Genomic DNA, 26,709 nt, shown 5'->3' with positions numbered 1-26,709 from the left:
TAAATAAAAAAAATGCCGCCAAAAATAATCAGCACTCCAAAACTCGAAAAGAATTATTTACCTAAGTCTGCCATGGTTATGAATAATTTTGGGCTTAACTGCAACTGTTCTGATGTATCTAGTTTGATCTATAATTAGCTTCATTTTTATTTCTCTCTTTAAACAGAACATATTTTATATTTAAAACAGAGCATTTCAAATAAAAATAAAAAAACAGAACAAAATTGAAATAACCCTGAGTTTAGACTTTATTCACCTTTGGTTACTTTATGTCTTTTAATGCATTCAAGAAGCAAAGCAGTTTTATTGTGGCTTTTAATGGAAGGCAAAAGGATGCTCCATACCTAGTCTTCATCTGCAGGCCACCCGTTGACATTTAGCCCAATTATTCACACTTCCTGAATGCAGCAGCAGCCAACAGGAGAAGACGGCCTTTAAAAAGTAAAGACAGCAAGAAAAAACAAAAACTCACGTTATTTTAATCCTTCAGGCGTTCGTATGATTTCCATCAGATAGGCAGCAGTGCCTGCGAGCACAGCATAGAATAAATTGTTCTTTGAAGAAGTCCTCCTTATTGTTTTGTAATGGATGGGTTTATGTTATGTTGAGGAGTCCACAGGAGGCAACAACAGAACAGCGTTGTATTTTTAAGACTGCTTAGAGGTACATTTAAGGCTTGTTGTCAATGTACAAGCAGAAGACCACTAACGGCATTACTTACGTTGTGTAAACTCCCGGCAGGCCTCTTAAACAGCCCTGACCTATTCTGGCAGGAGAACAAGAGAGTTGTTCTTAGATGTTTGTTAATTTAGAACTGACCATGGTCTTCAGAAAGTCTCTAACAAAAATATATGATTTTCCACCAAGATCTCCACCTGTCTCCTCTTCTCTGATTTGAAACGTTCTTAAAGTAAAATGGGGGTCACTTTTTCTGCCCTGGTTTTTTCATAAGTAACACTTAGAGGGACATGAGGCAACTAAGTCCTGGCTTGAAGTGTTTTGTGAAAACCTGTCTCTTTTGCTGTTGTCCTGGATTTTTTATTGTGATAAATATGTTTTTTTTTGTTCTTTTTCAGAACCTCTTAGACACTTCATTGTTATAATAATATAAGATTAAATTACGTATTCAATAATACATGACCCAATTACCACCTTTATGGGGAAAAGTATGGCTGTGACAAAGAATTTGTTGCTATCTCTGTCGAAATATGAATCTTTTCCATATATTTTTGCCTCCATTGTTGTTTAAGTCAAGTCAAGTCATGTTTATTTATATAGCGCTTTTCAGCAACAAGGCACTCAAGGCGCTGTTAAGGCATCTTTATTTTTTGGTTTGTTGCAGGGTAACTCCACAAGAAGGAGATTCATCCCCCTCAGATGCTCCCGGGTCTTCTAGTGAACCAGTAGGTGCTACTGGTGGCACTGGTGCTATGGCTTTGCCTGCCACCTCAACCCTCTCGTTGCCTCTGAGCCAAGCTAAACCTTCTCTGCGTCGCATTAAGGGCCGCATCCATCGCAGCAAGAGCCTGGACAGCATGGACCTGCTTGACTCCAACGTAAGACTCAGTTATAAGAGCACGTCCAAATAAAATACTATCTGCAGCTAATGATTACTTTCCACGCTTCTACATGTTTTACTAGTAACATGTTAACAAGTGTGGAACCAGTTTGCATCCAGGGATTTATTTACAGTTTAAATGTAGAGTCATTTTCAGTGTAGCAATAATACCTTAAGATAGAGCTGCTGTGGTTTAAATGCAGAGAAAATATCAGTGACGTCCATAGGCAGTTTTAAAAATTCCTGTTAGTTTCATTCACATTTATCACTTCTACACGCCACACCACAAATACAACAGCACACATTCACACAGAATAACCTCTAGTTATGTAATATTTCCTTGGTTTATTTCACATGAGCACAGTTTAACACATTCCTTATTTCTGTCTATGACTGATTTATTCTCATAACAAGTATTAATCTGATAAAATGATTAGGTAAGCTGCTTGGATCTGAAAAGCCTCCCTAACTCTGGGATTGTCCATTGAGCTGAGAACTGCGCTTGGCCCACTGGTTAATTCATGCAAACCTGTGTGCTTGTGTTGTGTGCATGTGTGTGTTCTGTGTTAAATGCAGACTGTGTGCTGTTTGGGAAAGCCACCAGCGGTTTATGATGTTAAAGCACGCCAATCTATTGCTAATGCACGCCTGGTGTGGCTGGTTTTTCTGCCATGTCCGCGGACAAACAGATAAAAGTCTGCTTTCTGCAAAGCTCTGCTAAATCTTTCTACCCCCTTCTGTTTCCTTCATGTCTTGACCCTCTGTAGATGTCTCCTTTAATAAATGTTCACAGTGTAATGTCTTCTCTTCCACCCCCAACCTTCCTCTTCACGTTGAGTGTGCTTGGCGTGTGTTTGTGCGAGTATTTGAGTCTGTGCACGCTCAGTGTGGGTGTTTTGTAGAATAGATGGCCTTAATTGAGAGTTGCCTGGTGAGCCTTGTTGTAAGGAGTCACTATTTGTTCATCAACCTGCCTGTTGTCTGAACTGGAAGAAGACTAGTTTAAGATCATGTTTAGGTAGGGGAGAGTTTCCAGCGTAATCCATTATTAATTGGGAAGGAGGTCGGCAAAGAAAGTCACAGGAGCAGTCAGCCATCCTGGCAGGATTGCTATCATATTGCTGGCAGGATGATAGGAAACATCCTGGCAGCAGTCAGTTAAACTGACTGCTGGCAGGATGTTGCCTATCAGTTTTTAATTTTGAGAGTCAGGCAAAAATGTCTAATAAATTTTCAAAGATAACCTGAGTGCTCTGATGCATACTATTTGGCTGTGAGCCATCTGTTCTAAATGAGTTCGTCTTACCTTGCAGACAGTACTGAAGCATGAGCAGATGGGCTGTCCTGTAGTGTTGCTGGCAGCTAGACGGGACATTTTCTGTTTTATCATCTTCAAAACCAAAACCTTAAAGCAATGATGGGAAACTTCCAGTGTGCAGAGTAGATATTGTGCTTTCTTAAAATATTGCAATGGTATATATTAGATAAATTCTGCTTTCTGATACCTCATGTCATCTAACACCCATCCATTCACTTTTTGCTTGGGATCTTGGGTGTGTCAAGTCAAAGCATCAAAGCTGGAATATTTTCACTCTTGTTGTATTTGATTAATGGTGAACTGCTGCCTTTTTGGGTCAGTTTCAGATAAAAATGTAATTAATGTGATCATATACGTTACGTGCCTGTATATGCCATTTAATGACTGTCTCTTGATTGTGATGTAATACACACAGGTAACCATTTTTATAACTGTCATAAATATGCATAACAAATAAGTAATGTGATAGTATAAGCCTATATCATGTGTCCATGCAGATCTACCTCGGCAGCCCAGAATCATTTTCTAACACCTTTCTGTGCTTTTTCTTACTACTTAAAAAATCTTATATCGCACAATGTCATATATCTTACTCTAAGAACCTCCAAGAGCCCTCTTAAGTTGGACTTGTGCATTGGGATTTTAGACACTATGGATAAAATATTTATTTGTAAAGCAATCATACAAAGATCTTTGGTCATGAGCTGCAGTCTATCTCCATTCATTATAAGAGGCTCACAAAGAGCCAACTTAGTTCTCTTTCAACAAACATCAGGCTGACAAATCCCTGCGAAAATCATGCAGTGGACTTCTTTTGTGACGGATGTCTCATTATTGTTCTTTTATTCTATTAATGAGCCATTTCTCAGCTGTCTGCTGTAGATAATGAATACAGATAATGTCTCACACACGAGGCATGGTTAGCATCAGTAGGTAGAAAAACAATAGCCCTCATAAAACAGGTAACTAACTGTTGCATTTGCTTGGCTGCTTAGTTATATTTACATTCTACAAATTATATCAATCTCATTAGATAAAATATATTATTTTTATCAGTCTCGACCTATTTAAAAGATAAATTCTCCTTGTCACATGCTATTTTATACAGTTTTTACAAAAGTAGGAGAGGGGGAGGGGGGTCTTTTTTTCTTAATCTATCACCAAATATTAAATTCATAACAGTTCCTGATGTTTGCAGAGACTGCTTTAGACATCAATGACAGGGAGATTTGTGCAGAGTCAAACTCCAATAGTCAGATTTGACCACCAGTCAGCAAGAACAGCACGCAGATACCTGAAAAGGAAACTCCCGCTCTTCAATTTATCTTAATATTCCTCCGTTCTGGCCAAGATACTATATAGTAACATCAATTCTCAGTGAACTGTAAGTGTTTTTGTCAGTGCAATATTCAGCCGAGGTCAAAAACATTCAGACACTGACTCTAATTTCATCTGTTAGGTTTCTATCAAAGCTACAGATGCAGAGTAAAAAGTGACCTGAGTATCCGTTTCGTCTTACTGTCCCCTCACTTTGTGCATCAGTATCGGCTGCTCAGGGCATGTTGCATAAATACATTAGCATCCACTCTCTTTCCCTGCTGTGCACTACCACAGCATGTCCACAAGTGAAACTTTGAAGCATTAATAATAGATGGAAGAAACAATGTGCCGTATAATGTCCCCTCTCTTTAGCTGGCAGCTATATTTTGTGATGGAAAAACAAAACAAAACAAAAATGCAACAGGAGAGTTAACTTGAAAAATATATGGTCAAGTTTCTGATTTATTTATTTTTATTATTCATTCAATAAAGGCCGATAGCAGCTGTACATGTCCTATAATGCAAAGTAGCTGCCAACATGTAATTCACTGTTGAGTAAAATAAAATCTTTCTTCTATATCATGCTAAGTTGTAAGGTGTCTTTCTCTGACTGGTTGTTTCTGCTCATGCTTCATCTTGATCTTGTGACACATTTTGACTTTATCCCTTAGCTTGTCAGAACAGGTCAGCATGAACATATACATAAGTTTCAGGGAGAGCTTAAATAAATGCCTGCAACGGTTCAACCTTTGTCAGGAATGACCCTTGAAGTAGAACCCAAATGCAAACAAGCGGACAGGCAGGCAGGCAGGTTGGAGTAGCATGGTGATTAGAGGAGGTTTAATAAAAATAAAAAGCAAACTTGCAAAAAGCAAAACTCACTACGTGGCATGAGAACAAGACTTGGATTGTGGAGAAAAACAGGCATTGGAACACCAACAGAAACAGTATTTTTTTAACTGACCTTTACAAAGAGGTGTGGTCTGCATTAGCCAAGTCATGTTTAGGCAGAAACAAGGTTTCAAAAGTATAAAAGACTTTCAACCTTCTCTGACCTGTTCCAAGGTGTGTCAAACGTCCTGTTCGTCTGCCTCCCTGGTGGTCGCAAACCTGTGATTGCATCTCCTTAAAACACAGCTGACAACAAAAGGTAAAAGAGAAATTGCAGTGATAAATGTAAGGCAGGACATGGATGAGCTAAATGATAGATGACTGAATGGTTTGACAGCAAGGAGCAGGGTGCTCCGATTAGAGGAATATATTTTCTTTGTATAGACAGGAGTGTCTGCAAACACCCTATAACTCATTCTGTTCATCCCATGTTTTTCAGGCACAAAGACATGAAACCTTCCACACATAAGTTCCTCTTCTTAGCTGAGTTGAAACAGTTTGCTGAAAGTGGTCAGTGTTATATTTGTGGGCCTGTACCCTGACCTCTTGTGTGCCTGCGACATCAGGTCTTATTTCAGTTATTTAAGTCCATTGTTGATTTAATCTTAATTATTATTGTTAGAAATAAAAACATAGTCAAAATTTGTTGATTTGATCTACTCCCACCATAAATGATACTGATTAAGTCATTAACTCAATCAAAACTAATGCAAATATGCATTTGTCAGGGTTTCATGTAGCCAGAGGAGGCTTTAAAACACTTATTTTATTTTATTTAGTATTTTATAGGTTTTATTGCGTTACCTTGCAAAAGTATTCATATTATTTAAACATTATGTTATTTAAACATAATGTTACAATTTTTTTGTACTTTATTAAGTACATTAAAAAAAAACAAGATGCATTTGTATACAGCCACCTGAAGCAATGCTTTGTACAACCATATTTCATTTGGCAAAGATTAAAATTTTTGCCTTTTGTCTGCAAAAGACAAAAACATCAGTTGTCAAGTCTTGCAACAAATTCTCAATTGAATATCATTTAATCTAAACCATTCCCTTGTAACTCTGTCTTTATTGTCTTGTGTCTTTTGCCGCCTCCATCAGGTTTTCTTTGAGGATTTACCTGTATTTAGCTTTGTCCATCTTCTCTGACCATCTTCTCTGTCACTGCTGAAGAAAAGCATCTCCTTGACATGATGCATGTTTTGTAGAGAGGATGGTGTGTTCAGGGTGATGTGCAGTGTTCATGCTGCACAATGCATAGAGTTTTGCATGTCAGCCCAAGAGTTCAGGTTTGGTCTCATCTGACCAGAGTGCCTTCGTCTACATGTTTGCTGTGTCCCCTACATGTCTTGTGACGTAGATCAAACAGGGCTTCTTATGGCTTTCTTTCAACAATGTCTTTTTTTCTTACCACTCTCCCATAAAGTTTGTTTGTTCAATAATGTTCAATGACAAACTCCCGAGGCCTTCACGGAAAAACAGCTGTATTGAGAGAGAATAAATTATCCATAGGTGGACTTTATTTACTAATTTGGTGAATTAAGAGGACAGTTGGTTGAACTGATTGTAGGGGTATCAGAGGCAATGAGGGTTGAGCACAAATGTGTAATTTTTAGAAATGTGTGCCTCCTAATCCTTACTCTTTACATTACGTACTACTTTGTTGTTGGTCTACCTTGTAAAATCTAATGTGAAAACATGTGACTTTTGCAAGACACTGTTTCACCACTAGGTATCATGCATTCGTTTGCATAATGTAAGTTGATAAAACCTTTTAGAGTTTAATTAGATCTATCAAATATGAAGGGCCACATCCATTCTTGTGTTTCACATATTTCGTTTAATGTGATATTAAATGTGATTAAATGAAAACCTACAATGTGAAACAGTGAGTTATTTCACTTTAAAGTACTTCCAAAATCCTAAACGTTAGTATTGAATTAGAAAATCATATGGTGCACAGCCCTTGTCAGTTGTTGATGTGACCTTTGACTATATTTCATTCAGCCTGACAAGCACTCTGTCATCTGCAGACATGAAATGTTCTGTGAGCAAGACTTCTGCTCACTATTCTAATTCCTCTGTGGTGCAGGTCAAACAATTGACAGAGTGACGTTTTCATCAGGATTTAGTTTTTTCTCAAGATAAAGAACGTTTTCTGCCTCTCTGGTCCTCTGGCATTCAGTGTTTGCATTCAAAAGCTGCCAAAAATTCTGACCCAGCTGGGCATGGACACAGGACCTGTGGGAGTGTCGCTTAAATTCTGACACCGGAAAACTGACAGTCGAGCTTTTGAGTCATGTGGGCTGAAGGATAGGGCTTGATCCTCAGCAGTTTTTGCTGTGTTGACGAGTGCATTGTACCATTAGGGAGAACATTGCTGTCACCATGAAATGCCTGCTGGGTGTTTCAGTTACAATGTGAATCAAAGCTAAACTAAACTTTAGTTACATTATTTTTTGTAGGATTTCTCATTGTGGCAGTAATTTTGTTCTGTTTAAACTTAAATAACTTTCCAAACTGCTGAAGTATAGACAACATTTTGCTCATGGAGTTTCTTTACGTGGCAAAGTGCCTGATTATTGTGACTGTTTAATTAAAACATTCGGGTGACATTTTTTGGGAATGTGCAACACTGTGTAGGTAAAATTGACAATTCAGACTTTGAAGCCTGCATTTCTAGTAAGCCTGCTCTATTTAAATTAGCATAAAAATCCCAAACCTCCTGCCTTGCGTGTTCAGCATTACAATGCTGCTGTTAATACGTGTCTAAAAGGTCTTTCCTGACATCTGGGACATACCTAATTGCATTTGCCATTACCCAGCAGCAAATCTACAGGCCACAACTTTTGAGTTCCATATAGGTTTAATCTTGATCACTGTGATTCATTAAATTTTTAAAGATGGGGAGCCCTCTGCATAATGACATGCTCTCTGCCCTTCAAGTTACATCATCCTGTGGCTGTATGCATTTGTAATGTCAGGCAGGAAGGGCGGGCAAGATCAATGTTGACTCTATAGATAGATGAAGCGATGATCTACGGCTTCCTCAGCAGTAGCATGAAAGTGAGAGGGCCTTATTTAACACAGGGTCATATGGAGCTTTTCACATTAGATTAAATGAATCGATCACTCTCGGTTTGTCGGCTGTGTATGTGCGTGCCGTGTGTGTAAGAGATCTTTGGTAAAGTGGCTTAAGGGATGTCTGTCTGCATACATCACTGGAAGTGTCCTCATATTAGTATGTCCAGCAGTCTGCTGTCCTCTGTGTGATATTGATTGGCCACAGTAGAGAGTGTTGCTGGTCAGCATTTCTCAAATGGACACAGAAGGAGGGGGAAGGAGAGGAGGCAAACAACAAATTACCAGAGGGGATGAACAGATAAGATGAGGGGAGACAATGGCTAAAGAGGGCATGATGGTTAAGAAAAATGAAAATGGTGGGAGTATTGGCTGAAAATCAGGATTATTATTCTGTTTTGCTCTCAACTTTCGGTAAAGATTTAATATGCCACAGCTGGTTGGAGATGACTTTTGCTGTCACTTTCACTTCTTTGTAGATGTCTGTGTACCCTACATTAATAGAAGTGTTTGTTCACCACTACGTAGGTAACCATCAATAAAGAATAAATTATTATAAGGATGAGCCTTTTTGGATCAATTTAATTAATTCTATTGATCAAATCAGACTAGCTGGTTGTAAATCCAGTGGTGTTTCTGTGTAAGATGCTTCAGTTCAGTTCATTATACTGTTTGCATATAAGCTTTCAGCTTTCATTTAATTCTTATCACATGCTGTGTTCCCCTTGTTACTCTGATGTTTTTTAATTATTTTCTGGTTTTTTTATATTATGGCAGAAACAGCAAGAACAGACTGGAAGATGTTTTTGTTTATTATCCAGCAGAAAACTTCATGGAGTTTGGTAGAGTCTGACAGCAAAAACAATGCCCTCAGAGGAAGAGAGTAAAAGGTCAAATCAAGATGATTTATTGTCATGTCATTGTGCACTTAATAGCAACAACAAAATGAAACAGCGTTTCTCTGGGATTTATAACATAATACCTTCCAGAATAATTAATTAAATAGCAGAAAATACAAATAAATAAAGATGCAAGCAGAAAAACTACAGAAGAAGTGCAATAATATATGCAAAGTAGATTATCTTAACAGCAGTTCAGCTGTGTAACAGCTTGGGGCAGAAAGCTGTGCAGCAGGCTCGTAATTCTGTTTTTGATGTTGTGGTGCTGATGGCAATGGTTCAAAAGGGAGAGGGTGTTAGGAGGGTATGACAATGTTCAGAGCTTTGTTCATTCAGCAGCTTTGCAGCACAACCTGGACAGAGGACAGGGACTCTTCAGTAACCCTTTAAGGCCTGCTCATGATCTTCTGCAGGGTCTTCTTGCAAGTACCACTTAGAGCAGCAGTATGTCAACTTATTTTCCAACACAGCTCTGTGGAATGCTGTGAGGATTTTTATTTTAGTTTTCTCAGCAAGCGATGTCTGCTGAGATCCCATTGTTCTTCTGCTTCTGGTCTTCAGAGATCTGCACTCAGATGAACTTAATGCTATTGAGTCTCTCTGCTACACGGTTGCTGACAGTTGGTAATGGTATAATCTTGAGTTATGGTCACAGTGATCAATGATCATCTCCTTTATTTTGCTGCTGTTGTGCACCAGGCTGTTGTCCCTGAACTGGTGTTTTAGCTGTTCAACTTTGTATATGTTCAAAAAATAGTTAACCCATGAATGAGTCCCGCTACAGTGGTATCATCTACAGATTTAATGATGATGTTTTATTCATGTTTAGACGCACAGTCGTGTGTGAATAGGGTGAACAGCAGTGGACCGGTCACACAACCTTGAGGGGCCCCAGGGCACAGCATCACGGGGTTAGAGATAATTGTATTTCAATACGGATTGACTGTGGTCTCTTTGTCGTGAAGTTCAGAATTTAGAGAGTTCTGTTGTTGGGGCCAAGCAGATATTATTCAAGCAAAAGTCACTGAGTAGCGCAGAAAAGTGACCTTAATTAATACTCTTTCTACAACATATGGTAAAGACATTTCATTCAGGTCCCAGCATCATTTTATTTTTCTTACTCTAAATCTGTATTACCTTTAACGTAAAGCACATTTCGGTCTGAAGTTAAACAATTTTTTTATTTTTTTATATTTACATACATTTACATTTTTGGCTGTTTGTGTTCAAGAATGGAAACCCTGACTCCTACATATTTCTGTATGACACATTTTTCAGAAAATGAAATGATGACTGGGTTAATGTATCAGTTTGACATCCGTCTCATTTCATGTGAGCTCAGAAGAAGAAGCAGCCGCATCTAATGAGACAGGCTGGATCCTCAGCAGCCCCTTTCCTTTGTTTCTATGGCAGCAAAATTACTTTGCCCCCAGTGAGGCAGATCGTGGTTGTAACGCAACATATAGGTTAATGTAATGTGAATGGTCAGGTTTTACGTCTACTGTCATATAAAGTTTGTTTTATTTTAGTGATTTAGTGGATAAGAAGTCTCTAGCTTTCTGTTGTAGCTCTATAAGGGAGCCTTTTTTCAGGTTCTCCGCAAAAAAGGGCAGGTTGTGCAATACTTTCTCTTTGGAGCACAGCACCAAAAAGGGCAGTAATATTTTTCAACTTAAACCAAATAAATGTGAGTGTTGTTATTGCTGTGATTATCATTATGACTATAGTTTTTCATACTTAGTATTAATATTTTAGTGAATAATAATTCGGTCTGTTAAGTGTTGTCCTGTGAATACCAGCCCAATAAGGCAGTGGTATTAGAACAATAGTGAAAGGGAGGAGCCAAGCTCTGACATTACTGATTAGCAAACCCGGCACACATATGGAATAATTCACACAATTTCTTAAAATAAAAGAATTTATTTACCAAAATAAGTCAACTCAACGTCAAAAATATTTCAGTCAACACAGACTTTATTATACTAGAACAAACCAACTAAAACTACCAAGCAAAATTAAAGAATAAGTAAGACCAATTAATTATATACAATATGAACAAGTGAATCAAAGATGGTTAAAAAACCACAACCAATAAAATTATGCGACATTAACATTCAGTGTTATTTATGTTTGAGAACTGAGGATTATCTTGAGGAATCTGGAAATGAGGTTAAGTTAGTCTTGGAACTAACTTAGGTAATACCTTTAAACCACCAATCACACTGCAACATCAGATAAAACATTATTCTAATAAAATAACACTTCAAAGATTGATTTGCTGAATTAACCAACCTTCTGGATGACTAAGTCTCAATAGTGTTTAATTAGCTGCCTTTATTTAGTACAATAATATTTAAAGAAATATTGTTAAGGAAATATTAAAATATTTAAGGAAATATTACTTTGAATAAGAACCAAAAAGCTTTCTGGAGAAATTATCTTTAATTGGAGTTTAATTAGCTATTGCATTTAGTACAATAATATTTAGGGAAATATTATTTCCTTAAATGGAAACTAAAAACCTTTCTGGATAAAGGATCTTTAACTGGCGCTCACCTGGTGACAACAAAGCCTACTGACTCATAAGATGGCGGTGAGTTATGTGTTACCCCTTACTTAGCTAGTGCTAGCCGTTAGCGGTTTCAGCTACCACCGGAAAGGCATAGCATGCTATCGCTCCCTTAAAGTCACAAATAAAATACCATTAATAAAAGAATTAAAATGCATAGGAGTTGACAGAGCATTTTGGCCGATCTGTGTTTAAAAAAGCAATGTTTAAATAAAGTTTGTCTTAACTTTAAAACACAACACGGAATAAAGAGGCCACCATGTTGGAACATGGCGTTTTGTTCAAACTGTGACATCATGGGGAGTCAGCTATGACTCCTCCTCTTCCTGGGCTGGGCTGGGCTGGGCTAGGCAAGTTAATAGGTAATAGGTATAATAGGTTAATAGGTAAGTTAATGTGACAATGAAAGGTGTGGAAAAGTACATACAGGCCTTTGGGTGTACAGTTCAGAGTCCATGTTCGTCCATGTTATAACCCATGGCTAACATTACTGAGCCCTAAAACTTGATAATGTTTAAATCACATTACATATTGATTTGTGAGCTGCTGTTTTAGATGAGAAACTCCACCTCTTAATTTGTTATATTGGCAATAGTGGAGCCAAAAGAGAGAATGTCTGGAGAAGAGGGAGAATTTGGCATTGTGGAAGCATACATCAATTTCTCCATCTTTGTAGTAATGTTTCTACAGACAAAATAACATTAGACTTGGGCAAAAATATTTTAACTTGTAGACCCTAAAATGTCGGCACAAATATGTTTGTGTCATCACTTAGTGGTCATTAGTAAAATTGGACTTGCATTTGCTTCATGTTGCTGAAATCTTGGGGATAGATAATTTTATTCTAATCTAATATGTACACTTCTTAAACTTCCTATGTAAAATTATTTTGGGGCTTTTTATTATTTAAAAACTCTACTTTATCCAGAGTGGAATGGTTATATAACATACAAAAGAGATAATGTGCAAAAATAATAATTGGGTACACTTTTAATTTATATTTGGATTTTCTCTAACCCACACAGGGTTACCAGTTCCAATATACACATACTATACATTCACCTAAATCTTCAGGGTTCTAGAATAACATTTTAACCTGACATGTTCAAGGCCTGTCAACGTCTTGTTGGGTAGCATGATTAAGTGCAGCTGATATTTTCTATTTGGTTTTGATATTACTCAATAGATTGACTGGTTCTCTATTTGGATACCTAAACCGTCTGTCCTCAGATGAAAGAAAGTTTATTAGGATGTTCAGAAGTAACCTTGGACCTACCAAGACATGAACTAAAAACAATAAGAACACCAGTGTCACTGTCAAGAGTGAAGAAAGGTTTACATTAGACTGAGAGGATACACACCAAAACAGAAGCCCTTGCCCTAAAATTGACATCTTCAAGCTTGACTAAATTGTTGCAGTTGCCAATCTGGAAAATCCAAATGGCTTCTGGAGAAAAGCTAAAGATTTGGCTTTTTGGCTGCAAGGTCAAGACAAACATTTGGGGGAGTTAAGGTGAGGCTTTCAAAACTAATAATACTGTACCAGCTGTCAAGCATGGTGGTGGTAGCATCGTGGTGTGGGCATTGTACAAAGTTGCTGCATTAGTGAAAAAGGTGGACTGCCTTCAAATTCTTCATTTCCATGTGACTTGCAACAACTTAAGTGTTCCAGTAGGAAAATAATCCCAAAGAAACAGGCTGACATCAAGTTTCTGGCAGTCCCAAAACCCCATCAAAAGTGATGCAGATCAAAACTCACCGGAGGTATTATGCTACTTGCCAGACTGTGGAAGAACTAAATTTCAAAAAGATAAAAGTTGAAAGAAAAAAAGATGAAGAGGTGGTTTGAAACCTTTGGACAATACTGTTTGTAATTTAGGGCACTTACTACAATTTCTACTGCCAGAACACCCACAAAAAGGGATGAAAAATTGTACAACGAGCAATAATGAAGACATGAACTGAAGATAAAGCGATTATAGTGGAAACAAATTGGCATACAAATTAGAGAAGAAAATGTTTGTATAAACAATAAATCATGTCACTTCCATCCACTTCTGTTTGTGTGCTGAACTCTCTCCAGTGTCACTCACCTCTGTCCAATGCAAATACAAGAAGAGCTTTCTTTCTCTAACCTTTTCCACAATGCAGGCACCTCCAGGGGACTCCCATTTCACGTTTGACTTTTATTTCCCCCCCTCAAACTAAATTGGCCACCAGAAATGTGAACCTCTGTCAAGTGAGACGCCCCAAGGGAGGTCATGATGCCAACCTGGAACCTCGCTGTGTGGCGTCTGTCTGCACAGAGGAGTAAATCAAGTGGCTTTGAATAATAAAGAAAAGAAAAACAAGAGGAAACCAGAGCCTGCGGTGATGGAGTGTTTCTTTGGCTGTCTTTGTATGTGAAAGAGGGAGAGGAAAAAAGCGGGCTCTTTGGATGATTTTGTCAGAAGCCTCTGGCTGTACTGTTCACCATTAGTATCAAAGTTGCTATTTCAGGAGGCTACCTGCTGAGGCATGTACTCTGCTCACACTTTGAATGGTCCATACACCTAAGTGCTTTAAATTAAACATACAACCTGTGCTGCTACATACAGTAACCACAATAGGATCTGTTCCACAAGCTTACCAGTGATTTTAATGCAGGTATTTTTGTTTGTGTCTGATTCTGCCACATAAAGGCATCTGATATGTTTGATCCGCTCTGAGAAGTCTGCCCTTTGGCCTGACCTTTTTGGGGATTGCATAACTGTCTGTACTTTACAGAGGTTGGACAATGAAACTGAAACACCTGGTTTTAGACCACAATAATTTATTAGTATGGTGTAGGGCCTCCTTTTGCGGCCAATACAGCGTCAATTCGTCTTGGAAATGACATATACAAGTCCTGCACAGTGGTCAGAGGGATTTTAAGCCATTCTTCTTGCAGGATATTGGCCAGGTCACTACGTGATACTGGTGGAGGAAAATGTTTCCTGACTCGCTCCTCCAAAACACCCCAAAGTGGCTCAATAATATTTAGATCTGGTGACTGTGCAGGCCATGGGAGATGTTCAACTTCACTTTCATGTTCATCAAACCAATCTTTCACCAGTCTTGCTGTGTGTATTGGTGCGTCGTCATCCTGATACACGGCACCGCCTTCAGGATACAATGTTTGAACCATTGGATGCACATGGTCCTCAAGAATGGTTCGGTAGTCCTTGGCAGTGACGCGCCCATCTAGCACAAGTATTGGGCCAAGGGAATGCCATGATATGGCAGCCCAAACCATCACTGATCCACCCCCAAGCTTCACTCTGGGCATGCAACAGTCTGGGTGGTACGCTTCTTTGGGGCTTCTCCACACCGTAACTCTCCCGGATGTGGGGAAAACAGTAAAGGTGGACTCATCAGAGAACAATACATGTTTCACATTGTCCACAGCCCAAGATTTGCGCTCCTTGCACCATTGAAACCGATGTTTGGCATTGGCATGAGTGACCAAAGGTTTGACTATAGCAGCCCGGCCATGTATATTAACCCTGTGGAGCTCCTGACGGACAGTTCTGGTGGAAACAGGAGAGTTGAGGTGCACATTTAATTCTGCCGTGATTTGGGCAGCCGTGGTTTTATGTTTTTAGATACAATCTGGGTTAGCACCCGAACATCCCTTTCAGACAGCTTCCTCTTGCGTCCACAGTTAATCCTGTTGGATGTGGTTCGTCCTTCTTGGTGGTATGCTGACATTACCCTGGATACCGTGGCTCTTGATACATCACAAAGACTTGCTGTCTTGGTCACAGATGCGCCAGCAAGACGTGCACCAACAATTTATCCTCTTTTGAACTCTGGTATGTCACCCATAATGTTGTGTGCATTTCAATATTTTGAGCAAAACTGTGCTCTTACCCTGCTAATTGAACCTTCACACTGTGCTCTTACTGGTGCAATGTGCAATCAATGAAGACTGGCTACCAGGCTGGTCCAATTTAGCCATGAAACCTCCCACACTAAAATGACAGGTGTTTCAGTTTCATTGTCCAACCCCTGTAGGTCTTAGGCTAAAACAGAGACACTGAGTTCAGCACATTCTACCTATAAGTTCATTTTGGAGTGGACCAGCCAGAGTCCTGACTTGAGTCTAATTGAGAATCTGTGGAGTGAGCTAAAGATTAGGGTTATGGCAAGGAGGCCCGCTGACCTCAAAGATTTGGAGCTCTTAGCCCAGAAATACCAGTGGAAACATGCAAAAAGCTGGCCAGCAACTGAAACAAAGGTTTTTTGTTGTTTCTTTGCAAAGAAATCTACATATTAGCGTGTAATGGTTAGCTGATTGTGAGAACACTAGGATCGTTTTCAAACGACTAAGAGTCCTGGAAAAGAAGATGAATCTATGCTGCCTGGATGTCAATTACTGCCTGTTGCAAAATCAAAAGGTTTATTCTATTCAAAGCTGACAACATGGAAGGGACAATGGTCTCTTGCTAAATGTTTATTTAAACAGAACCTCCACTCAAAAAAATCTGCACTACCCATATAAGAATGCTGCACACAGATCTGCCATTATCATTGGTTAAGGCTGAGGAAAGCATTGTGTTAGTAAAGCTTGTGTAGATTATCCTTCTATTTGATTTGCTTTTGTTGTATGTTCTCACACTGACTATGTGCTCAAATTTACCTAAGGTGGCATAAAAGACTTTAAAGCTGCATTTACTGTAGGTCTTGGCTGATAAAGTAAGGATTTGGCTCCTTCTCCAGGAATTTTGGTTTTTGCTCTGAAGGGATGAAAGATAACAGTGTGTGTGCGTTGTTTTTGTTTGGGAAAGATGAGTTGGCACTTTTTCCTCACTGCTTTCCAGAGTGCAGAGATCAAGAGACGTCAGTGGCATTTAGGCTCAAAGTTCATACATCAAGAACTATCTGCTGGGTTTCTATGGAGAAGTTAAAAAAAATTATATGATTTATGCTTTTATTTTTGTTAACCTTTTAAGAAATGATTATGCATTTCTGTTTTACTCCAAGGAGACATACTTTCTCATAATATTTTAAAGTGTGTACAAAATTATTATTTTATCTTTTGGCTTCTTCTCATTACTTTTCAGAACTTTTATCTAAAAGGATCTCATTAGTTGCTGGGTTTATTTACCTATTTACCATTCAGGCAAACAAGATCAGGTCGTTCTCTGACCACATTGCAGTACAACTGTTTGTCCACTGGTGGCGCTTTTGTTCCTCTGAAGGAGGAAAAAGATACAGGAGCTTCTCGGTGTGTGGAAAACAGGTCAGTAGCAGCTTTAATCCTGCAGAGGGCAGGGCTTTACTACAAAAAAATCTGCCTCTGAGTCTAACACTAACAGCATCTGCACTGTTCTCCATTTTTCATTAAAGTGAGCTATCTAAAAGGGGGCACTTCTTTAAATTTCACCTCTTTTTACACTTCCTTACATTTTTACATTCTAAATTTTAAAATCTCTTCAAACCTTGTAGGAACTGATTAAGAGCTGATGTTTAGATTGTGTGGTGAAACAGATAAAGGGAAAGCCAAAGACTCATCAGCTTTTCTAAATTTTTCTCCCACTCTTAGTCTTCTATTTGGACCGTATGAGTTATGTGCGGTTAACATCTCTGCATCCAAGTAAATAAAAGCCTTTGTTTGTAACGCACTTTATGTTTCATAATTCACTTGTATTAAAATTCCTGACAGATCTGCAGATGCTTGCACTGTTGTGGCTCCCTCTGTGACTTCATGAGCAAAGCAGATGCCAGAAAATTTAATTAACTGAAATTGACGTTTCAGAAAAGGCCACTGGGGATGTCGCTGCCTCGCAGAGTGGCAGTAGCATCAGAGGGAACAGCATTAGAGAGATGGGTACAAATTCATGTGCACTTTAATGTTACTGGCACATTAGGCGATCTGCCACAATATTATAACCACTGAGAGGTGATGTGAGTAACATTTTTTGTCAAAGTAAAACCTGCATTTTACTTTGACACCTATTTAAATATTTTTGAAAAGTAGTCATTCCTCCTCCGCTCCATATTGCAACAGCACTTCCCTTACAGTACCAGGACTGCCTCCAAGAGGGCAATACAAAACACAACCTGGAGAAAAACTCCAGATGCAAATCAGATGTGATCAGTGGGAAGCAAGCCCGTTCCGCATAGAACCCACTCCAAAATACACAGGGGCCTGAAAGCTCTACAGCAACAGCCAGATACCAAACACTCCAGGACACCACCACATGTTCTTCTTCTTCTGTCCATCATCTTTGTAGTTTGAGAGGTTTTAGTGGAAAAAGGTTGATTTTTTCATTAATAGTCATAATGTTATGGCTGATTAGTGTGTTTGCTGATATAAAGTTTGGATCTTTTTGAGAAAGAAGCATAATATCAGTTTTACTATAAAACTAAACAGGTGTGGCCAGAACCTTTCCCCCCTGAGGGTGTGTTAATACACAGAGCAGCTGATGGAAACTGTGTAAACAGTAAGTACAAAGTGTTCTGATCCCCTTTGCTGTGCTGGATGATATGGTAAAATGGAGGAATGGAACTCCTCACCATTCGGCACAAATTTGTGTGGTGGTTTTAAGTTGAAGTAGTTCATTAAGAATGAGAGATGATGCAGAGAGGAGTGCAGAGCATCACCTGACTGATCAGTCAGGTGCTGGGAATTTTATCAGCCACAGGTCAACGCCTTTTTCTCCCAGCCTTCCATTTTTCTTTTACCTCCTCTCAGCAGCGATCATATCTGACTGGTAACATCTGTGCTCAACCTAATCTTTGTTTGGACTGCAGAGAAAAAAAAGGGGGTATTTTTTTTCACCTGTCAAAAAACTATTTTTCTCAGAGGCACCCACTCATAGGATGTAAACTATATTGCCAAGCGTATTTGTTCATCTGCCTTCACACATTAATTTAAGTAACATCCTAGTCATAATCCATAGTGTTTAATAGGATGTCCCACCCTTTGCAGCTGTGACAGGTAAAACTCTTCTGGGAAGGCTTTCCACAAGCTTTAGGAGTGGGTATATGGGAATGCTGACCTTCCTTCCAGATGAGCATCAGTGAGGTCAGACACTGATGTTGAATAAGAAGGCCTGGATTCCTCTTAAAAGTGTTCTATCGGGTTAAGGTCGCACTTTCTGCAGGGTTGTCATCCACACCAAACTCACTTATTCATGTGTTGTGATTATTAATCTGAGATTATTTAATATTAATATTTTATCAAATAATATTTCGGTCTGTTAAGGGTTGTCCTGTGAATACCAGCCCAGTAAGGCGATGGTATTAGGACAAAATAGAAAAGTGTGAGACAAGCTCTGACATTATTGAACAGCATAAACTGCACACATATGGAATGAATTCACACAATTTCTTAAAATACAAGAATTTATTAACAAAAATAAGTCAACTCAAAGTCAAACATATTTCAATTAACAAACTCTTTATTATGCTAAAACAATCCAACTAAACTACCAAGCAGAATTACAGAATAAGGAAGACTAATGGGCTATGTACAATATAAACAAGTTGATTAAGGATGATTGAAACCCATGACCAAAAGAGTGATGCAACATTACCATTCAATGTTTATGTTTCAGAACCAAGGATTATCTTGAAGGATCTGGAAATGAAGTTAAGTTAGTCTGCGAACTAACTTAAGCAATAATCAGCAAACGTTTAGACAACCAGTCACAATGCAAGATCAGATAAAATATTATTTTAATAAAATGTTTTAAATAATGATCTGCTGAATAAAACCAACCTTCTGGATGACCATTTCTCAACGGTGTCTCATTAGTGTCTTATTTATTGAAAATAAATAATTATTGAAATAATATTTGAAGAAATATTATTAAGGGAGTATTTTGGAAAAGAGCCAAATATTTCTGGAGAAATGGGGCTTAATGGTGTTTACTTAGTTTTCAAATCTAGTAAATGATGTTTAGGGACCATTATTCACTAGCTTGAAAACTAACAACCTTTCTGTTAAATACTCTTTAGTAGCAAGCACGTGTTCTTACCGGTTAGCAGTTGAGCTAACAAAAGAAGCTAATAGCTTAGCAACAGAATCAACTCATACCTTTAAAATACCAGGGTTAATAAAAGGGTTAAAATGCATAAGCGCGGACGGCGCGTTATGATCAATCTTCTGTTTAAAAATCACCCTTTAAATAAAGTTTGTCTTAACTTTAAAAACATACAAAGAACACAAACAGGGCACGTCTGCTGCAGATAGCCTGCTAGCACTAAGATAGCCGAGTTTCACACAAACAAAACCAAACTTCATAGAATGAAAACATTCAGATCATTTCATCCTAACTGTTAATCTGCCCAAACCTAACCTCTGACCATGGTAAGGAAATGTTGTCCAAGGGGCGAAGTTTGAAGAAACGTCCACAGTCAACAAGCGGTTAGCTTTCAGCTTGGCGGGGGGTTGAAGGTGCATTCGCTCTGTGAACAAAAGGGTTAGCTCCGGAGATGTAGCTGGGCGGCCCGTCCTGTCCGCTGACCACACGGGTTAACACGATGATGCGGTCTCTGCTGTCTTCCTTCCAGACCGCGTCTTTGCAGGGGCTTCTCTCAAACACCGTTTGCTTCTGCAGGGCTCGGAGAGAAAGTCAGCAATGCTTATACCTTAATTTCCCCTCTTTGTGAATGAAATCACCGGGTACACAAACAGTGCTTCACTCATACTTAACTTGTGCATATGATGGCGTAATCTTATGACTTGGATCCAGTTTGAAGAGTTTATGTCTTTTTGCCAGCAAAAGACATTAGCATACTTTGTCCCCCTCCTATCCCGATGAACACCGGTGTGGAAGAGGTCGGCTTGTTGGAGAGGGGTGCTCTTATTCAGACAGAGGCATCATGGGAAGTCTGCTGCTACCCCCCTTTCCTCAGTTGCTGGAAGTCAGTTAAATGCAATTTATTTTGAAAGTTTCAGAAAAGTCCGTACCGGAGTTTAATGTTGAAATACATGGCTGGGTCCCAACACATGTCTTTATGAACCTTTGAAGCTTTGAACAGTGGTTTACAGGAAGGGGCCATCCCTATACTGGTCCCACAAAGTTGGGAGCATGGAATTTGCTCTAAAGTCCATTGCCGGTGTGCTTTACATGCACTGTGTCCAACGCTTTGCACTTGGTGGATGCAGCTGCTCATCCATGAATACTTATTGAATGAAGCTATTTACACACTGGTCTTAAGTTTATTTTAAGCAGAAAGTTGGCTACTTCTGTGCAAGATGCACCTCAGCATCTGCTGCTGCTGACTCCTGTGATTTTACAATGCCCACATCTTTGTGGTTGAGTTGTTGTCATTTCTAATCACTTACACTTTGGTAGAATACCTCAACTGGGCAGTATATAGATATTTCTGTATATACAGGGGTTGGACAGTGAAATTGAAACACCTGGTTTTAGACCACAATAATTTATTAGTATGGTGTAGGGCCTCCCTTTGCAGCCAATACAGCGTCAATTCGTCTTGGGAAGGACATATAGAAGTCCTGCACAGTGATCAGAGGGATTTTAAGCCATTCTTCTTGCAGGATAGTGGCCAGGTCACTACGTGATACGGGTGGAGGAAAATGTTTCCTGACTCGCTCCTCCAAAACGCCCCAAAGCGGCTCAATAATATTTAGATCTGGTGACTGTGCAGGCCATGGGAGATGTTCAACTTCACTTTCATGTTCATCAAACCAGTCTTTCACCAGTCTTACAGTGTGTATTGGTGCATTGTCATCGTGATACATGGCATTGCCTTCAGGATACAATGTTTGAACCACTGGATGCACATGGTCCTCAAGAATGGTTCGGTAGTCCTTGGCAGTGACGCACATTGTCCACAGCCCAAGATTTGCGCTCCTTGCACCATTGAAACCGATGTTTGGCATTGGCATGAGTGACCAAAGATTTGGCTATAGCAGCCCGGCCGTGTATATTGACCCTGTGGAGCTCCCGACGGACAGTTCTGGTGGAAACAGGAGAGTTGAGGTGCACATTTAATTCTGCTGTGATTTGGGCAGCCGTGGTTTTATGTTTTTTGGATACAATCCGGGTTAGCACCCGAACATCCCTTTCAGACAGCTTCCTCTTGCATCCACGGTTAATCCTGTTGGATGTGATTCGTCCTTCTTGGTGGTATGCTGACATTACCCTGGATACCGTGGCTCTTGATACATCACAAACACTTGCTGTCTTGGTCACAGATGCGCCAGCAAGACGTGCACCAACAATTTGTCCGCTTTTGAACTCTGGTATGTCACCCATAATGTTGTGTGCATTTCAATATTTTGAGCAAAACTGTGCTCTTACCCTGCTAATTGAACCTTCACACTCTGCTCTTACTGGTGCAATGTGCAATCAATGAAGACTGGCTACCAGGCTGGTCCAATTTAGTCATGAAACTTCCCACACTAAAATGACAGGTGTTTCAGTTTCATTGTCCAACCCCTGTAGATGGGCTTATTGCACAGGTGGCATCTTATCACAGTACATCTGTGATATTCACTAAGCTCATGAGAGCGACCCACGTTTTCATAAAGAATTGTAGACGCAGTCTGCATGCTTGATACTACATCCCTGTGGCTATGGAAGTAACTGGAACTCCTGAATTCAGTGATTTTGATGGGTGAGTGAATACTTTTGGCACAATAATATATTTCTGTCTCGTTTTCACTGGAATGTTCTCTCAGCCTCAGTGGGATACCAGCAGATGAACTGTCCTCATATCCTTGAATTCCCTTGTTATTGTTCCTGCGTGTTTGCTTTTAATAAAGCTTGCTAACCTCCCCTGTCCCAAAGTAAGCTGACCGAAAGAAAAGTAGGCAAGAAGTACAGGTAGAGATGGTGTGATGGTGGTCAAATTGGGCATGAGGGAGCTGTGAAGTAAGGTGCTGGGAAAGGTCACGTTATAGTTTAAAGTCGTGGTCTTTGACACAGTTGCAAGGAGCATCACGACTCTGTGACGCTGTCGCTTTTGATCCTGTCCTTTCTGCACGCAGGGCTACACTCTTGTCAGCATTCATGTGTAGATGCATATAAAATCACATAGAGATTATCATTGGCTTTGTCAGCCACAAAGCTGGATGGGGGGAAACATCACCTGCATCCAACGGCAAAATAAACTCTCGAAATAAAGTTGCAGATAAACGCGTAAACAAAGTGAAACGTTTCATGTTTGCTAGAGCATCCATCCAGTAATTGTGCCAGCTTTGCAATTTAAAGTGTGTTTGTGTGTGTGTGTGTGTGTGTGTGTGTGTACATTCCATCTCTAAATGTTGTTATTCATTTGATTCACAGGGGAGGGATTGTGACACCCCTACTGCCTCCACCTCTGTGGAGCAGCAATTCAGTCATCATGGCTGTTGATGGTTTGTCCCTAATGGTGACTCATAAATAAAGTGGCAACCAGTATGGAGAGAATTGATTTCCAGCAGCACAGAGGAGTGGTGGAGATTTATACTTGTTGTTCAACTCCTCTGCAGTAATGTATATCACTGTTACCGATATGTTTTGCCGTTCATTTGATTTTCCACCCCACCTCTCTGTCTCTGACTGAGACACGTAGAGCAAAGTGTTTGCTCTTTTTTGGAACTTCCATATGTTTTTAATTTACGTGCGCTGCCTATCTTGCCTGTTGCAGCTTCTTTTCTTTTCTTTTTTTTCTCCTTTAGTGATCACAGTTAAATTGAACATAGTTGGTCATTTCACTGATTTTCTGTTTGAGTGCCTAATGTGTTTCAATCTACAGACCTATGTAGTATTTCCATCAAAGGAAAGACTTTAACTTCAGTGTGCAAAGCTGGAATTATGGTAACACTATTATTAAGTGCTGTCCTAAAGGTTGCAACTAACTAAATCTTTTAGATATTTAATCACAGGCAAGTTGCATCAAATTACTTCAACACACGTTATTAAAAATTTAAGAAATAAAAACCAAAAATAATGCAAGTATGAATTTAATGTTCTACACACATATTGGAATTGTAAGGAGACAGACCTTCTTGTGTCCTTTCAAAGTAATTTGATCAGTGGTTGTTGAGGCTTTCTTTGTCATAGTATGAATGACTTTGCATTGATTTGTTTTGTTTAATTTAAGTTTCATCTCTTGGTCAAGCTTCCATTTAGACTTTTATTCTTCAGTTACTGTTTCTCTTTGCAGATCATGGTTGCTGTTATGTTTTGGTAGCCTTTTCTCTACACTCAGTATTTTATTTATTTTAAATTGTCCTTGTGACAGCTGTTTCTGACTTTCATTTTCCATCTAGGTTTTATAATTGGAATCTCTTTGTTGGTATGTTCTTTTTATGTCCTGGTTGGTATTTGTACAGTTTTCTAGTTTCTTAGTTTTTTCTTTCCTGTTCATTGACATTCTCACATATGTCTTCCTCAGCTGATTCCCCTCTGGTAATTGGTCTTACCTGTTCCTTGTCACTAATAACTCACCCCAGGATATGTTCCTCTTTAATTGATGGTTTTCACTGCCCATCTTCATGTCATGCTTCCTGTCTTTAGATTTAGACTTTAAGTAAGTTTCTATCAATGAAGAATTTTGTTTACTTTCAACCTGCCTATTGACTGAGAGAAAAGGGGAAGACAAGCAGGAAATGGGCTGGAGTCTGGAATCAAACTGGTAACTGCTCCATTGAGAACTATAGCCTCTGGTTTGCCTGTTCTATCACTGAGGCACACGGAGCTCCAGTTCTTTGTTTTTGCTCTGGTTGGTCGTTGTTCTTCTACCATGACTGCATAATACTGGTTCAACCCTTGTGTTTAAGAGCTGTTTTATACCAGAATGAGTCATAGGACAGCGTTAACTAGTCTTTCAAATATTCCTGTAAAAAAAGGTCAGATACAAGCAACTTTCAGAAACTATTAATCAAGATCAACTAAAAATGTTAAAGAAGCCTGGTTTCTTGAAAGTAAAAAGATAAAGGCATGAGAGATGACTGAAGATTTCTGCACAGTAAAGTAAAAACTCAGCATGAGTTATAGAAACACTAAACTAATCAATTTCATAGTAAAATACAGTTTTCCTTATAGTTGGTTGCAAGCAGTACATTGATCTGATCTGCATGCATGGAGGATCTAATCATTTCCTTTAATCCATCTCTCTGATTCTCCCTAAACAGCTAATCCAGCCATGGCCACATATAGATTGGCTTGCTTCACAGTTGCGCATTGTTTGGAATTGTTTCATTCCTCTGTTCTGAGTCCGGCAAGGTGCTTCTAGCCATAACAGACCTGAGTTTATCAATGTTCATTTCCTCTCATCTGTTCACCTCTGTCTGCCCGGCTCTCCAGTCTAGCATTCTACACACTTCACTCGCATTAAAGGAGAGGCCTGTGGTGAGGCCAAGGCCGAGCTCAGGAATGTCTCTGTTATCACAGTAAGAGACGGTGGAGGGAGGAAGGGAACATGAGGTCAGTCTAAAGGACCCCCACCATTGTTAGGTCAACTTCAGCCAAGACTGCTGGAGGTTGTAGTGATTTCTATCATCAAAGCTGTGATCACTGCACAGCTCTGCTGATGGGCTCATATTACTGAAGAGAAGCATGCCTCTACTATAGCCAGAACCTATAGGAATCTAATTTTAGAGGTGCAGCTTTTTAGATCAATATTTCCTGTCCTATCAGTTGCAGTGTCATGTAGATCATGTCACTCCTTGCACATATGTCACAACAGGTTGGTTCTGCTCTCAGTCCACAGTGAGCTCCTGAGGATCCTGATGCAACAGCACTGACTTACACACTGAAATTGCATGTGTAAATCCCTCTGGATTGCTGTAGCTGGAGTAAAATATGAAAAGATATGCAAACATGTAGTAAGTGTAAGAAAGCATATGACTGGGTAAAAATTAAATGCTGTAATTAAGGATAGCATTTAACTGAGCTCATATCTGGCCTCGCTTAGATATTTGGTCTTTATGAGGAAAATGTGTAAAATATATCTGTTTAATTTCTTATCATTTGCTTTCTGTCTCCTTAGTTTCAGTTGAGCAGTCTGATTTTAATTGGGTTGAATGTCATTTTTTGTGTGCGGGCTGATTTGCATTATCTTGCCGTCACTCTGTCTGTGATGTGGGCCTCGGTAATGGCAGTAAATTAAAACAGTTTTCTGCACTTATGAATCGAGTGACAGAGAACACAAATAAATTCCTGATTGGTGAGATAAATCCAAAACAAAGAAATCATTGAGGGTTCTGACTGTCAGTAGTTTAAGACAGTTTATGGATCCAGTGTCAGATCATATTTTTGACCACTGGTAGCAAGGAGGCTTTGATAGCTCGACCACCAAGTGTTGACTCACAGTAAGAAGATCATGAGTTCAAGGTCTCTACGGTCACCATCCTAATCCAAATGACCAACTAGGGGATTTGGTGGAAAAGGATAAAGCATAATGTATGTGCAGCCAACAAATTTGCAGCAACAGCATGAAATCATGTCAAAATTGACAAGCATTGATTTGTTTTAAAATTGGTCTGTAGATTTAAGTGAAAAACAAAATTGTGTGATAGTTTATGATGAATTTAGCATGTAGATTCCCTCTGTTGATTTAATTAGATGCATTTGTAGATTTCTATGAACCAAAGGTTAACTGTTGTGAGTCAGGTACTTTTTGGTGTCCCGATGTGTCATGCAGTCTGACCTTCCTCCAGGTCTGCTGCCCCTGCATAATATACCCTGGCTAACAGCATGACGATACGACTAATCAGAGCCTCGTAGCTGTGGTTTACATAATGTTGCTACTCATACATTGGGTTATTTAACTAGTTCCAAGACCTGCACACAGCAGCAATGAAACTTTGCTGTTAAGTCTTTGACATTGCCTCATCTAAGTAAAATGTACAGTAGTACAAACCACCAGGAAAATGTCAAACTTTATTAAAAGTTAAGGGCTTTTCTATTGTTGTGTTTGTATGCTATATTTTTTCCTTGGTGTCTTTGGGAGTGGTTCAAACATTTAAAAGGTAGGATAAGACTGGCATCAGTGTTTCTTATGAAAACCATCCAAATAATAGTGCTGTCACTGCGTTAGAGTTTCTTCCACTTTGTGTTGTGTTAGTCCCAGTAGGGCTG

At 39.2% G+C, this 26,709-nt stretch overlaps 1 protein-coding gene across 7 annotated transcripts in view; it reads left to right on the top strand.

Moving 5' to 3' along the window:
• The window catches only part of tjp1a (tight junction protein 1a), a 117,820-nt gene that overhangs the window by 26,523 nt on the left and 64,588 nt on the right, over positions 1–26,709 (top strand). For all 7 annotated transcript variants that reach the window (XM_047364027.1, XM_047364036.1, XM_047364035.1 and 4 more), the window contains exon 2: positions 1,343–1,556. In XM_047364027.1, coding sequence (XP_047219983.1) covers positions 1,343–1,556 — 214 coding nt within the window. The remainder of the gene's footprint in view (positions 1–1,342; positions 1,557–26,709) is intronic.

This window comes from Girardinichthys multiradiatus, chromosome 4 (assembly GCF_021462225.1).
Source record: "Girardinichthys multiradiatus isolate DD_20200921_A chromosome 4, DD_fGirMul_XY1, whole genome shotgun sequence".
Classification (NCBI taxonomy): Eukaryota; Metazoa; Chordata; class Actinopteri; order Cyprinodontiformes; family Goodeidae; genus Girardinichthys; species Girardinichthys multiradiatus.
This window is presented reverse-complemented; position numbering and strand designations above follow the sequence as displayed.